The 14,324-nt window shown below is 34.9% G+C and overlaps 1 protein-coding gene across 2 annotated transcripts in view; it reads left to right on the forward strand.

Moving 5' to 3' along the window:
* FSD1L (fibronectin type III and SPRY domain containing 1 like) overlaps positions 1 to 14,324 on the forward strand; it is a 68,173-nt gene that overhangs the window by 26,680 nt on the left and 27,169 nt on the right. For both annotated transcript variants that reach the window (XM_028108834.2, XM_028108835.2), the window contains exons 5-6: positions 5,776 to 5,798; positions 9,978 to 10,099. In XM_028108834.2, the coding sequence (XP_027964635.1) occupies positions 5,776 to 5,798; positions 9,978 to 10,099 (145 nt within the window). The remainder of the gene's footprint in view (positions 1 to 5,775; positions 5,799 to 9,977; positions 10,100 to 14,324) is intronic.

The following is a 14,324-nucleotide window of genomic DNA, read 5'->3' on the forward strand; positions in this document are numbered from 1 at the left end:
AATAGTTCATGGGCACAAAAAAAGCATAGGCTAAAATCCAGTTCATGAGTCTTTTTAGACTTCATTATCTTCAAAAAGAGTACTTTAAGTACTGATATTTAAATGATCATGTTGCAGTACCTCAGCATGAGAATTGAATATGAAGCTGTGCTGTTTACTAGCATTAGACAATCTGAAAGTGAATGAGGAAAAATGGCACAGATGGGGAAGGATTTTGGAACATACTTTCACTAATTTTTTAAAATTGGGCATTATTATTGGTTTTATTTTCACTATTTTTTTTAATTGTTAGAAGTTTGGTTGATAGTAAATATGTGAAGAAGGATCACCAGCATATGAAATTTGGATCATTTGCTTTATTTCTGGATGGACAAGTAGCCAAAACCCCACCAAACCTGGCTTCTCTGCTAATAACTGGCCTGCAGAGCATTGCTTGGATCGTTTGACAAAATTAATATTTCTATTCTCCCACCCCTGAATTTAGAATTTGAATTCTACTTAGGAAAAGAGCTGAGTCTGTGGGGCAATTTCCAAGTCACTAAGCATCCACTTCCTCACTGTCTTGCTACACATCACCCAATTGTCAGACTAGAAGGGAGTGAATGGTTACCTGTACATGGAGTCTTCAGTGGAGTAAAAAGTACAGAGTGGGGTGAAGGGGGAACAGTATCTTCTGACTTGATCACAAATGAAAAGGGAGAATGGGTTTTGTGTATTTCCCACTTCCGATTCACAGTCACTCGCTACTAGCATATTGTCTGGTCATGCCATCCTCTGACCACTGGGAAGGAGGAGCAGACGAGGGGTAGAAGCTCACTATGTTTTCAAGGGAAGAAGCGTTGGCAGAAGTGCTTTCTATGCGTTGAAGTCAGGAATGCTAAGAGAGGAGAGGACCTTCACTGAAAGCATGCGTGTTTCAGTTATGAAGGCAGTTTAAAAGCAAATGTAAATATTTGTTAAGAATAGCCCAGATTAATTTTTCACCTTTATTTCATTTGTGGGTGTTTATGTCTTACAGAAATACAGTTTCCTATTATATAAATATGTTTAGTCATAGAACAGATGTATGTACTGTATTCAAAATTTATTTCAAGTTATTTACTATAGCTTTCTGAAGACTAAAATCATATTTTTTGAAAAGTAGTTCTTTATATAAACAGGTAAATATATAGGAAATAAAAAACTTTTAACATATGGAATCAACTGCTTTGCAGTGTTTTTTTTTTTTTAAAGCTAGTATTTTTGCCAAAAGAAAAATAGCATTTTGAAGCTATCTCTTTTTCACTTTCTCTTACTGAGTCCCTTTCATTTCCCAAGTCATTCCTTAATATGGTATCTTGGGGGTGAGGGTAGGAGTCTCAATTATGTATTGTAAAAAATACTGGGAAAGTATTGTATGTTTGCCCCTTAGTCATTTTCAGTTTGTCTGAAGGAAACATTACAAAAATTTCTATCCCAAATCTAGTAGGAAAATCTGAAGTATAAAACTATGTGAACATACAGACAAGACTTGAAAAGTTTCTCAGTGTTGTGTGGCATTCAGAGTGTTAGTAGGAACTGTATTGGGCTTAACTACAAATCAAAATAAAGACAAATTCTGTCAGGCAAATGCCAATTTTGAAATCTAGTTTTTGCTAGATTCATCATTTTGACAGTGAGTGTTTTTTTCTCTGTTGTTATTCAGAAACAGATATACAGTTGGCCCTTAAACAACATGGGGATTATGTGCACTGACCTCCATGTAGTTTAAAATCCGTGTGTGACTTTTGACTCACCCAAAACTTAACTATTCATAGCCTACTGTTGACGAGAAGACTTACCTATAACATAGTCGATAAACGCATATTTTGTGTTATATGTATTATATGGGGCATTCTTAAAGCTAGAGAAAAGAAAATATTACTAAGAAAATCATAAGGAAAAGAAAATACATTTACAACACTATGCTGTAAAAATCCTGGGCATATAAGTGGACCCACGCTGTTCAAACCTGTGTTGTTCAAGGGTCGACTTTCTTGCTTTTTATTAATGCTCTGATTTTAACTAACTTTTCCCTTGCGGCCTCTTCATTTCAGCCTATATTTCAGAGAGTTAGATTGTTAAAATGCTTAATTTCTTTTGGATAAATTTTAAAAGTTGCTGTGTGCAAATAAGATGGCTTAGGATGGACTTTTAGAGTTTGAAGATACTTTAGTGCTCATCACTTTATAGATGAGATAACTGAATCCTAGAAGAGTTAAGTGACTTGCTGGTTAGTGTCGTTTGAAACTCAGATCTCTTAAGCCTTGGTCTAATGCTCCTTATTTTTTGCTGAGGAGTTTTAGAACTTTTGCTTTGGGAAGAAATTTGGAAATCTCAAATTTTGTTCTTTTTGGGTAAATGATTCATTGAGTATAATAAGCAAGATCTAAAACTTCTTTATTTTATTATTATTCCCATTTTAACTATTTAGAAAATACTATTCGGTTAGCTGCTCCACAGTAGAGTTATTTTAAGGTACTTTGCATCTAACATCTTTCTATAAAAGGAGAAAAATGATGATATCAAGAAGAAATATAAAAACAGTAAGATCTTAACCTTTAGAGTGCTTGCTAAATTCATGGAAGAAAATAGTTTCTGTATCTACTTAGAGCAGATTAAAAACAAGAGATTGGGGAAAGATCTGGTTTAAATTCTTTATTGGTAATTATGAACTATTTGTGATTACTCCCACTTGTACTGTTATTACAGGTCTTTTTAAGGAAGTTTGGTCTGAGGTGACAGATTCCTAAAACTGATTAAGGATCAGAATTATAAGATTTATTTTGAAAACATTGAGAGATGGAGGAAGGGAATGAGAGAGAAAGAAGCCATCTCTGAATAAAGAGAAATGAAGTGTTGGCAAACAAGATTTCAGAAGAAGATTGAAATAGAAATAGTGATTAAAATTGAAATTGAAAATAGTGATATTAAGCAAGGTAATATAGCTAATGTTTCTTGAAGGCTTTCAAATAATATATAATAGCATTACCCCAAAATCTAAAGATTCAACTGATACCTGTTCATAACTCACTAAGTGGAATTATATAGATGCAGATAAATATGTTAGAGAGAGAGCAGTGGTAAATTCTGGAATCATTTGGTACTTGGTAAGCAGAGATGTTTAAGTGACAAAATGCATCACTCTTGAAGTTAAAACTTAGAGGAATCAAGCAATACAGTAATGTGTATCTTTTGGATAGATTTCTACTTTGGGAGGAGAAATTCCAGAAACAAATTAAACAATTTATTTTCCAATTTAAGATATTTCTTAAAATTGGGCCCTTTTAGAGAAGTATCTTCAGAATTTGAGACTTTCTACCCTTTTATCATTGCACAGAATAACTCTTTCAACCCCTTCTGCATTTACACAGTGTATATACTGTTAAATTCGAACCTAAATGAAAGAGGAACCGCTGAGTCTTCAGTTTGATCACCTGGGTATGTTTATATATAAATGCACAAGACAACAGTTTTTCCAACATTATTTGGCTTTTCATCTGTTCCTTTTCTGGTTTGTCACAGGCAGCCTAGTACATTAAGTGATAACAAGAAAGCTTTACATGCATGTGCACATGTGCACACTTGTACACAGACACACTAAAGAATGACACCTTACTAAGTTAAGTAATACTAGACACAAAATTGAATCATTATGGTCAGTTTAAAAGACAGTATTGGGGCTGCCTGGCTGGCTCAGTCAGTAGAGCATGTGATTCTTAATCTCAGGGTCGTGAGTTTGAGCCCCACTTTGGGTGTAGAGATTAAAAGAATTGTTGTAAGGAAATTAAACATATATAGTGTATAATGTTCTTGAAAGATGAAAGAAAATCTCTGTTAAAAAAAAAAGACAGTTATGGTCTTCATATTGTTGGGTTCTTTGAGAGTGATTGGTAAGTAACATTCTTCTAACCAAGTTCTAAACCAGTTGGGGAATAAGATAAAGCAATAAAGCTGATAAGAGGCCAAATACCAATCAAATGATATTGGAGAATTTAGCTTATATCAATGGGCAAGCGTTCTAATATTAATCCTAGAGTTAGTCAGACTTGCCCACTTAGGTGTGGTCAATACAAGGGTATGTCAGCTCTGTGTATGTGTGTGAGAGCCTGTTCCTGTGAAACTTCCTACGTAGAGGGAAAGAACAGAATATATGTTCTCTGTAGACAAGCAAGCTGCAGGAAAGAGGGAAAAATAGCTGAGCTACTAGAAATAATCGTAATCAGATTAAGTCCTTTCACCTCACCCAGAGAAATGAAGGAATAGAGAGAGGCTAAAGGAGTAATGCTAGTGGCACTTCTCCATATGTAAAGAAACACCAAGAGCAGAGGAGTCTCCTTTTTCTCTCTCCTGACATTTATATTAAAATCCTTTGGTTGTATATTCTAGCTGTAATGACAATAATTTTTTAAAATGAGTGTAATTGACTTTCCTAACATTTCTTATTCCTAGTACCGAAATAGTGTTACGACTTAAGACACATATTAATGCCACCAAATTGGGTTGTTTGCTGTAGAATGTGGAGCTTGGAAAGGATCTGTAGAAACAGTAAGGACTAAAATTTCTTAATAAAGGAAAGAGAATGATTAGTATACGGGTCTCACAATTGGATTATGGTAGTGTTGGAAATGTGTCATATGCTGATCACATAATGAAACATGTCAGTTCTGTTTTTATGTGTAGAAAGGTCCTCAGATCAGAATATTTTAGGATGGGTATAAAAATGACCAATACCAAATAACAAGATTAGAACTGAAGAAGAGAGGCAATAGAAACATTGTTAAATTTAATAATTATTAATATTACCATGTGCCAAGGTTTATGCTAGGCCTAGGATAGAGTGTAGAGCAAAACAGCCATGGTTTACCTTGGATGCGTTGTTAATTATGGTGGTTAGTTTGCGGGATAAAAGCTTTTGTTGAATATATTATATATAAATGTGAAGGGGACAACGGTTTTGTGTGTATTTTTCATTTTTCTGTATACTCTACAGCACCAAGTGATAACTATGCCCTTTCCTAAACTTCTGCTAGCATTCTCAAAAAAAAAAAAAAAAAAAAATATCTCATGCCGAGTAGGTTTAAGTTAGCAGCTTCTGTGAAGTCATCTCAGGGAAAGACCTTATTGCCAGAAGTATTTCTCTGGTTTCTTCTTGTCTGAATTTTTGTCATTATAACTTTATTCTTCGGGGTAAATGATTGAAGAACTGCAGCCCAGTTTTATATGTTACCAGGCAAGCTCTCAAAAATGCAAAGTCTTTGCCCAGGGAAGGCATATAGAGAAAACTTGGAACAACCATGATGAAGTGGTGAAAGAGATCATTGATGAAAAATTGGAGAGCAGATTTAAAATGTATAAGAAAACCATTAGATTGCATAGAAATGTGTGCCTCATGAAGGAGATTGATTGTTCTAGTTGAGGAGTGTCAGACTGAATTGGAAGTGGAGGTGTATTTTGATGATCTTAAGGTAAGGAAAAATGTGTATAGTCATCTGGAATTAGTTTGAAGTGTTCAGTTTTCCTCCTTTTAAGGTGATTTATATGGGGTCTGGATTTTTTTTTTTTTAACTATAGTTCTAACATCACATTACGTAAGCTGATGTGAATTGTACAGATTTCCTGTAATTCATGTTTTGGTGACTGTGAACTAATCTCTTCCAGGGTTTATATCCTAACTTTTCTTGCATGTCACTGCCATTGAAACTTGCATGAAAAGCACTAACTGCCTTCTTTCTCTTCTCCCTGATTTGCTCCAAGGCTGCCAGACAGATCAAGGATAGGTATGGTATAAAACCTATGTTTTTATATAAGTATCAATATTGAAGTCAGAAATGAAATTCAAGAACAGTTTCCTATTAGACTTTCATTGGTTAAAATAAAAATACCTAATGGCCATGTACAAAAAAAGAAAATCTCTTTTGCATATCTTCTGGAATAGACAATATATCAGCAAGATTTTTTAAAAAATATGTTGTGGACAGTTATGTACTTCGAAAAGAATTTCATTTCTGGTATAATATAGTTAGTTTTAGTACAGTTCTTAATTAGCTATGAATGGATGGAGACCCATTTTGGATAATTAAAAAATATGTATTCCTGGAATGTGTTTTTTTGTTGTTCACAAATTTTATGTCTTATTTTCTGAGAAGTCATAGCATTTTTAATAGTCCTTAAGAGCTAAAGCTCCCCTGTTTGACTGCTCTCCTGTTTAACACCTTTGTATTCTCATTCCATCCTGTTCCTGGTGCCATCTCTTCTGTTTCTCATGCCACTACTGTCTGATGTGTGGGAAGAGAAAATGAAAGACTGTCTTAAAAGGTCTTTCTCATTGGTAGAGCCAGGGTTGAGAAAAGTAATTTAGTATTTGCTCTAATGAAAACACCAAAGGGCCAGAAGAGCTGCTGGCAGTTCTGGATTGAGTTACCCCAGAGGGGATGGTTTTGATGTTTCTGGCTAATCACTGAGCATCAACTGTAGTGAGATTATCACTTAAGGGTTCTTCCTTTGAGGATTATGAGATTCTCTGAAAGGCATAGCTCTTCAAAGCACCACTCTGAATCTGAGATTAAATTATTTATTCTTCATCAGATAATTCACAAAATTATTCACCATAGATTGTGTGAAAACCAGTGTGTCTATTGTTAATTTTGGCTGCAGTCTTCAATTCTGTTTTTCTGATGGTCTGTTTGACTGGAGCCAAGATTCACATGGCACTCATAGCACTCTTAGCACAAAAATTAACTTTTATTCAGTTTTGGTGTATTTTATATCAGGGAGTGGTTAAAGACATGGATCATCTTATCAGTCCTAGATGTAGAAAGATGATTATGAGAGTTTGAAGGTGAAAAGTATTGGCTGTATGAGGAGTGGATGCTAGTAGGTAGGTCAGTTTTTTGGATAAGGTATAATTGGGTTGTTTTCTGCTGGAATTTGCTACATGTAATCCATCTTTCACTGTGGCTAGATTATTCTTCTGTTTAGCCACTTACTCCACTAAGTCTTGCTATGGTCTCTGATTTTCTGGATTAGAAGTCATTTCCTAATCAGGCTTTGGCCTGTCCAAGGACTTTGCGAGGACCCTTGCAAGATCTTCTCTTGTCCTCTCCTAGGAATCTGTATGGTTCTGTGCTTCCAAGAATCCTACCCTTACCCCTGACATCTTTCTCTCTCCAGATTTGTTTGTCAGAATTTAATGATGAATTTTCATGGTTGACTGCAAAGCTTCAGTGAAGCTTGACTTCTTTGCCTCTTCTAAGCCCAGTTCTTGGCTTGATTTTGTCAGTTTCCACGTGATAGCAGGAGTCAGGGTTCCTTTTCTCTGTCAGGGCAAACCCCCCCCCAAAAAAAACTTACACATTATTTATTTTGGCTACCCATGAAATTTTTACGTACTGCTCGAGAACACTTCTGTGTCTTGGCTTAATTTTTTAAACTTGATTTTTAACTTCAAAATATCCAGGTTTCTCTGAGAGAGAGAGAGAGAGAGATATATATAAATATATATATTTATATATATATATAAAACATGTATATTAATATTTTAGGTACTCAACGAGGAAACAGGCTTCTAGAATTCCATCATTGCCATTTATGATATAAAAATAATTTAAATATATAGTCATAGTAAAATAATTTTTACTAAGGGAAGAAAGGATCATTCCCTTATATTGAGGGCAGAAGTGGAATTTTAAGGAAGAATGTGTAACGCCTGAGCAGGGAATCAATTACATAAAAATGAAAGCATCTGTGAGAACTGAAAATTTATCATTTGTTGTGATGGAAGTTATGCAGGAAAAACAGTGGGAATGACAGGAAAAACTAAGCAACTACAATGAAAAGATAATAGCAGATCTCTTTAACTTTACAAATCACTGGTATGTACTTATGGATGCTTTTAGTAATGTTGGAAGATGATTAGTTGAGGTTTGTTGTGGACTTACGGTTCTTGAAAGAAAAGGGTCATGAAAGGGTGAGTCAAGTTAGATACTCTGAGGAAATTTAAAGTGTTCATCCATATGTTTTGCAGTTATTTTTTTCTTTGTAAGGAGGAAACTAAGGGGGAAAGGATCTTTGTATTCAGCTGTACTATAGGAAGTAAACCAAGAAAGTTAAGGTGAATAAAAACAATCTTAACCATATGGATCCTATAATGTTAGTGAATTATCTATGGATTTTAGGTTGATTTGGGCTTTCAGGCACAAGTAACTAAATGTATTCAGTTTAAAAATAAAAAATTCAGCCTTTTGAAAGATTATAGCATTGTTGTACATCTAAGTTGGTTTATGGAGACTGAAATTTTCATTGACTAGAAAATAAAGGTCATTATTCTTGTTTTTTAGGTTTTGATAGACCTTTCTAATGCACTTTTGGAGGACATTCTTTTTCTTTGAGGCCACAGTGATTAAAATGAAGTTTTATAGATAAAGTTTCAGATTTAAATTCCCTGAAACACTTTCAGATATTTTTTTCCAACAGTTCTCAACAAACATTTAAATAGGTTTAGAAGCATCCAGGTAGGTTCAAACCCATTCATTGGTTCCATGGTCATTTACTAAGTACCTCTCTGAATCTAGCTCTTTAAGAAGTCTTCAAATCTAAAGATACTTGGGACTTTAAAGAACAAAATAAGACTTAGCCTTTGTTCTTAACTTCTTATTGATATAATCTGAAATTTAATTATTGAGAACCAACAGCTTAAAGTAATGTGTGTGAAATATTCAGCATTATGCTTGGCATTCAGTGAGTTCACTTCCCCATAAGTTGTATTTCACTGTAGCAGGTTCTTCTTGATCAGTAGATCAGCTGTTGTTGACTCATTGTTATTAATAAAGTGATGACTTTCCTAGTTTTAAAGTGAAATAAAATAACTGAGTACAACAACAGTTTGACGTTTTTTATCCCAAAATAACTGAATATAGCAACAAGTTTAATATCTTTCATACCACGTATCCCTGGGTAGATTTGGCAGATCTGAATGACTAGGCCTGGTATTCCCTTTGTTCCTCAGCTCTGTTTACTACTTCTCCCAAATTGTGTACTAGCAGGACAACATCCATGAATAGTACTTTTGTATCTTTCTTTGACCAAAGATGTTAAGGGAAGCTACTTTTTGATACTTGTGGAAATTTACTGTAATATGAAAAATTGAAATTTGAGATAAAATGATAAATTATTTGAAAATGAGAATTTCTTTTAATCTCCAGTTTTCATTGACAGAACAGTTCCCCCATACTTTGGGTAAAATGAGGTCTGGTATGGTTTCTTTCTTTTTTGGGGGGTGTTTCCTTTTGTTGTTTTTTATACCACATTCATCTATTAAATATTTGTTGAACTATTATTTCCATGGCATATGGTTTCACAAGGCTGTTTCTCCTGATATCCTTCCATGTAGGTGATGTCGATATATCAGGGTGACACCTACTAGCATGGTATTCAGAATAGTGATTTCACTTCTCTCTTTTCTCATCCATGCACTATCTTTAGCAGCTACCAGGCTGTACAATATTTGGTCAGGCTACTTTTAATTGAAGATACGTGGAGTAGCTGTGACTACTAAGGAGAATATACAGTTCATTATTTGGCATACGAAAAGGAGTGAGGTTGGCATCAGGAAGTCAGTGAGATTGAGTGTACAGAGGTTCAGATACCTGTTGGGTCTGTTAACGATGATTTATATGGGATATTTTCTCTTGTGATATTTTTGTGTGTGATTTTATAAAACTGCCTGGAGGAAAGTTGCTTAAAGTTATATATTAAATGTCTAAATTTAAAAACATTTTACAGTTTTTTTTAGTTAATTTTTAAAACACTCTGAGAACAAATTTCTTTGTAGCTTTGTTACCTTTGTTATAGTTTCTGAAATCACTAAAGTGCAATGACTTCTATCTTTTCATTTATAAATTAAATATGGTATACTCCCCATTCTTTTATTTTTAAAAGTATATTTGTGTTTACCGTAGAGTAACAATGGCTTCAGCCTTTCGCCTTTCTTTGAAACCAAAGGTCAGTGACAACATGACTCATTTAATGGTGGATTTTTCTCAGGAAAGACAGATGCTGCAAACTTTGAAGTTTTTGCCAGGTAAGTATATGTGTATATTAACATATAAAGTGTGGGGGTTTTTTTGTAATGAACTTTGAAATGTAAATATTAAGAAGTATAGTGTGGGTTTTTTTCTTCATTCAGCTAAGGAATAATTAAATTTGCTAGTCTTTAGTTTTAGAGAATTATTTTACTGGTAGTAAAAGTTCCATTTTGAGAATCCCATTAAAGGGATGTCTTTTATTATTAGTTTTGCAGAGAGAAGCAACATGTCATGATGGTTAACAGTGGGTTTTGGGGCCAGACTTGGACTTGAATCCTGGCTGCCAGTTACTTGCTGTGAACCTTGAACAAATTATTTAACTTTGTTTCATTTTCTTCATCTTTAAAATATGATGTTATGGGCGCCTGGGTGGCTCAGTTGGTTAAGCGACTGCCTTCGGCTCGGGTCATGATCCTGGAGTCCTGGGATCGAGTCCCACATCAGGCTCCCTGCTCAGCAGGGAGTCTGCTTCTCCCTCTGACCCTCTTCCCTCTCATGCTCTCTATCTCTCATTCTCTGTCTCTCAAATAAATAAATAAATAAAATCTTTAAAAAAAATAAAATACGATGTTACTCTTCAACGGTTTATATAAGGATTAAATGAATTGAAACCTCTAAGTCACTTGAAAATAGTACTTGGCACGTACTTAACACTTAGTGCATGTTAGTTGCTGTCATTACTAGTATAGTTGTGGTTGTTGGCTCAGATGGACTTTTATTTCCAGTAATAATATGTTAATATTGGTTTATTAGAGTATTAGTATGAAGATATTCCAGTAGCCAAAACCATTTGCAGTTGAGTCCCAAATTATTTTCCATATGTGTGAGAGAGCCAACTAAGTACCTTTTGTTGGTATTCTCTTTTTAGCTAACGTGAAGTAATGGTCTTAGGTTGATAGCTAAAACAGTTTGGACATGGTGATTTGAGGGATCAGGTGCTTTTTTACTTATTTACAGGTGCTTTTTACTTACAGATTCTAGTTAGAACTGGCTTTAACTTTTGGAGGTTAGCTGTTCTTGAATAGAGAATGTTGATCAAATGAAACCATTCTCTGAATATTTGGTCAGGGACTTTAAAATACGATTGTAAAGACAGGTTAGTAGTCCTGAAACTATAATGGAACTAATGAGGGTGGTATAAGTGAAGTGTTAACTTGTGTGGTACAGGTCGGAAGTTCTAGAGGAGTTTATAGAAGGAAAAGATGAGAGAAGGAACCAGAGGGACTAGAGGGAGAAGGTATACTTGTCAGTGGATATCTACCTGTAAATTGGCCTTTCAGAATTACTATTGTAATTCACACTACTTCTAAATTCAGAAGGAGAGTCAGGAGTGGTGGATTGTGAATGTACACGTGAGTATTAGTATTTTGATTTAAAAAAAAGTACTAAAAAGCGATCTTCTCACCATTACTTTCTTTCTCTTGGATTTTCTGTGATGGCTTAATAGACCAAGGCCATGTTTACTATATCGTCAAGTAGATTGCGTGCACAGTTAGGATTTCCTCTTTTGGGAAACTGTTAAAGGCAATCTAAAGCAATGAGGTATAATAAAAACAAATCCTTTTGTGAAGGAGTTTCATCTGAAAGGAAAAATATAATAGGTTGTTAAAATTTATGAAAGATGAACTCCCATCACTAATTTTTTATTCTGCTATAGCATAAGAATTTTCCATAAGATGGAGTCAGATTAACTTAGACAAATGAATACCTTTATCCTTTAATAATCCATTCCATAAACACCACAAAAATCAACTCTATACTATATTATGTATAGTAACAGGAGTTGTAGACTTACTTGAATCTGAAAGATGGAAGTGATGATGATGGTCGATAATAACTACAGTCATTTTCTTCTACTCTAAGCTATTTTTTATACATTGAGACTTAAGAATTTATATCCTTCTCCTCTCTGAGCTTCTACAGCTGAGAAGAGAAACATGTCTGTGGCAATGTTGATGCCGCTTGTTCTTTCACATTCACATGCGGAGAATGTCAAATTCTTGAGCCAATTTCCACATTATTGCCAGTTAAGTTACTTTATGGAAATTGCTGTAAATTGCTTTCCATTCTCATTTTCAAAGAGAGTTCTGCATTCCTAAGTAATATTTTATGTTACAAGTGTACCACCTTTCATCTTCCCCTGAAGTTCTCTCCCTCATTTGATGAACGCTTCTCTTACTTCTGTATAGAATCTTGGGTGAACTTTCCACATATTAGACCCAGGTAAACCTTAATTTGATATACCAGTCTTAAATTATCTAAATTTTCTGTCTCCTCCCAACTATCACCACTTTCTTGGATTTTTTTTTCATTTTTACCTTAGTTACCACTTCTTTTGGGGACCATTATTCACAAGAAAGAAATATCTACTTTCCAGTACATTCTTACAGGAATGGCAGCTGAATTAAGAGGTAGACAGTGGAGTGTTAGCTGGGCCTGCTTACAAATTAAATGATTCTTGCTTTCTGTTAGCCTCTTGGAACTTTAAGTACAGGTTTGTTTTGTTTTGTTTTGTTTTTTTAAAGATTTTATTTATTTGACAGAGAGAGAGAGAGCACGAGAGCAGGAACACAAGCAGGGGGAGTGGAAGAGGGAGAAGCAGGCTTCCTGCCGAGCAGGGAGCCCGATACGGGACTCGATCCCAGCACCTTGGGATCATGACCTGAGCCGAAGGCAGACGCTTAACGACTGAGCCACCCAGGCACCCTAAGTACAGGTTTTTGACTCAGCAAAATTATGAAATTGCTACATGCCATATGCCTTTACATTTCCTCACATGTAGGCAGTGCAGAGCATATTAAATTCATAAATGCCTGTGGTTTATTCCCTTGGCAATGAATAGTAATCTGTATCACTTATGTTTCAGTGATAGAGGTTAGCGTCTCTTATGTGTTATAGGGACAAGAACCCTACAAAACAGATGAAGGAAATTAACAGTAATGACAAATGATAAATACTTACTTGGTTGTCTTTTGTCTTACTAATAAGGCATATCAGATTCCAAATAGTTATTGTACAGTTACACACATACAAGAATTGAACTTTGGATACTATAGTTAATGGAGATCAGTTGTCCTATTTTTCTCCCTTCCTCCCTTTGTTACTAGTTAGGCTTGAAGATGTAAAATTTACATCAAATTCTTTCCATCTTGGTTTTTTTTTTTTTTTTTTTTTAAAGAGCTTGGTGGAGCCTGATGCTAGGCTATGGGGCTCGAACTCATGACTCTGAGGTCAAGACCAGGGCTGAGATTAAGAGTCAGACGCTTAGCTTACTGAGCCCCCAAGGACTCATCTTGGTCTATTTTATCTAAGATGTAAAGTACTCGGTTTACTTTATTATTTGTTGAGTTCCACATTGGTTTGCATTTTAACTTTTGTATATAATTCTTTTGTTGTCAGAGTTTTTAAAAATTAATGCTTTGTGGGGTGCCTGGATTCTCGATATCGGCTCAGGTCAGATTTCAGTGTCCTGAGATCGAGCCCCGCGTTGGGCTCTGCACTGGGCAGGGAGTCTGCTTGAGATTCTCTCTCTCCTTTTCTCTATGCTCCTCCCCACTGTGTGCACATGTGCACGCACACACACACACAAACACATGCTCTCTTTCTCTCAAATAAATAAATCTTAAAAAAAATTAATGTTTTTTAGAACAGGTTTAGGTTTATGGAAAATTGAGTAGATTGTACAGAGACTTGCCATATATCCCTTCTCCTCCAAATACAATTTACCCTATCATTAACATCTTGCATTAGTGTGGTACATTTGTTATAATTGATGAACCAATATTGATACATTATTATTAACTGAAGCTCATAGTTTACATTAGGGTTCATTTTTTGTGTTATACAGTCCTTTGGGTTTTGACAAATGTATAATATCACGTATCCACCATGACATTATCATACAGAATAGTTTCACTGCTCTAAAATTCCCCTCTACTCTGCCTCTACATCCCTTGTATCCTGCAGCCTTGCTACAATGGCTTGTTAGTTCAGGAATTTTTTTTTTCCCTTGATTTTTCAGATTTTCTACATTGATATTGATGCCATCACTGAGCAAAGAAGGTTTTATTTCTTCCTTCCTAATCTATATACCTTTTACTTCCTTTTCTCATCTTACTGCATTTAGCTAGAACTTCCACGGAGTACAGTGTTGAATAGGAGTGGTGAAAGGGGACTTGCCTTAGAAGAAAAGTATCTAGTTTCTCAATATTAAGTATAATT

This window comes from Eumetopias jubatus, unplaced genomic scaffold (assembly GCF_037043125.1).
Source record: "Eumetopias jubatus isolate StellerSeaLion01/CBP00866 unplaced genomic scaffold, mEumJub1_p1.0 scaffold_15, whole genome shotgun sequence".
NCBI lineage: Eukaryota > Metazoa > Chordata > Mammalia > Carnivora > Otariidae > Eumetopias > Eumetopias jubatus.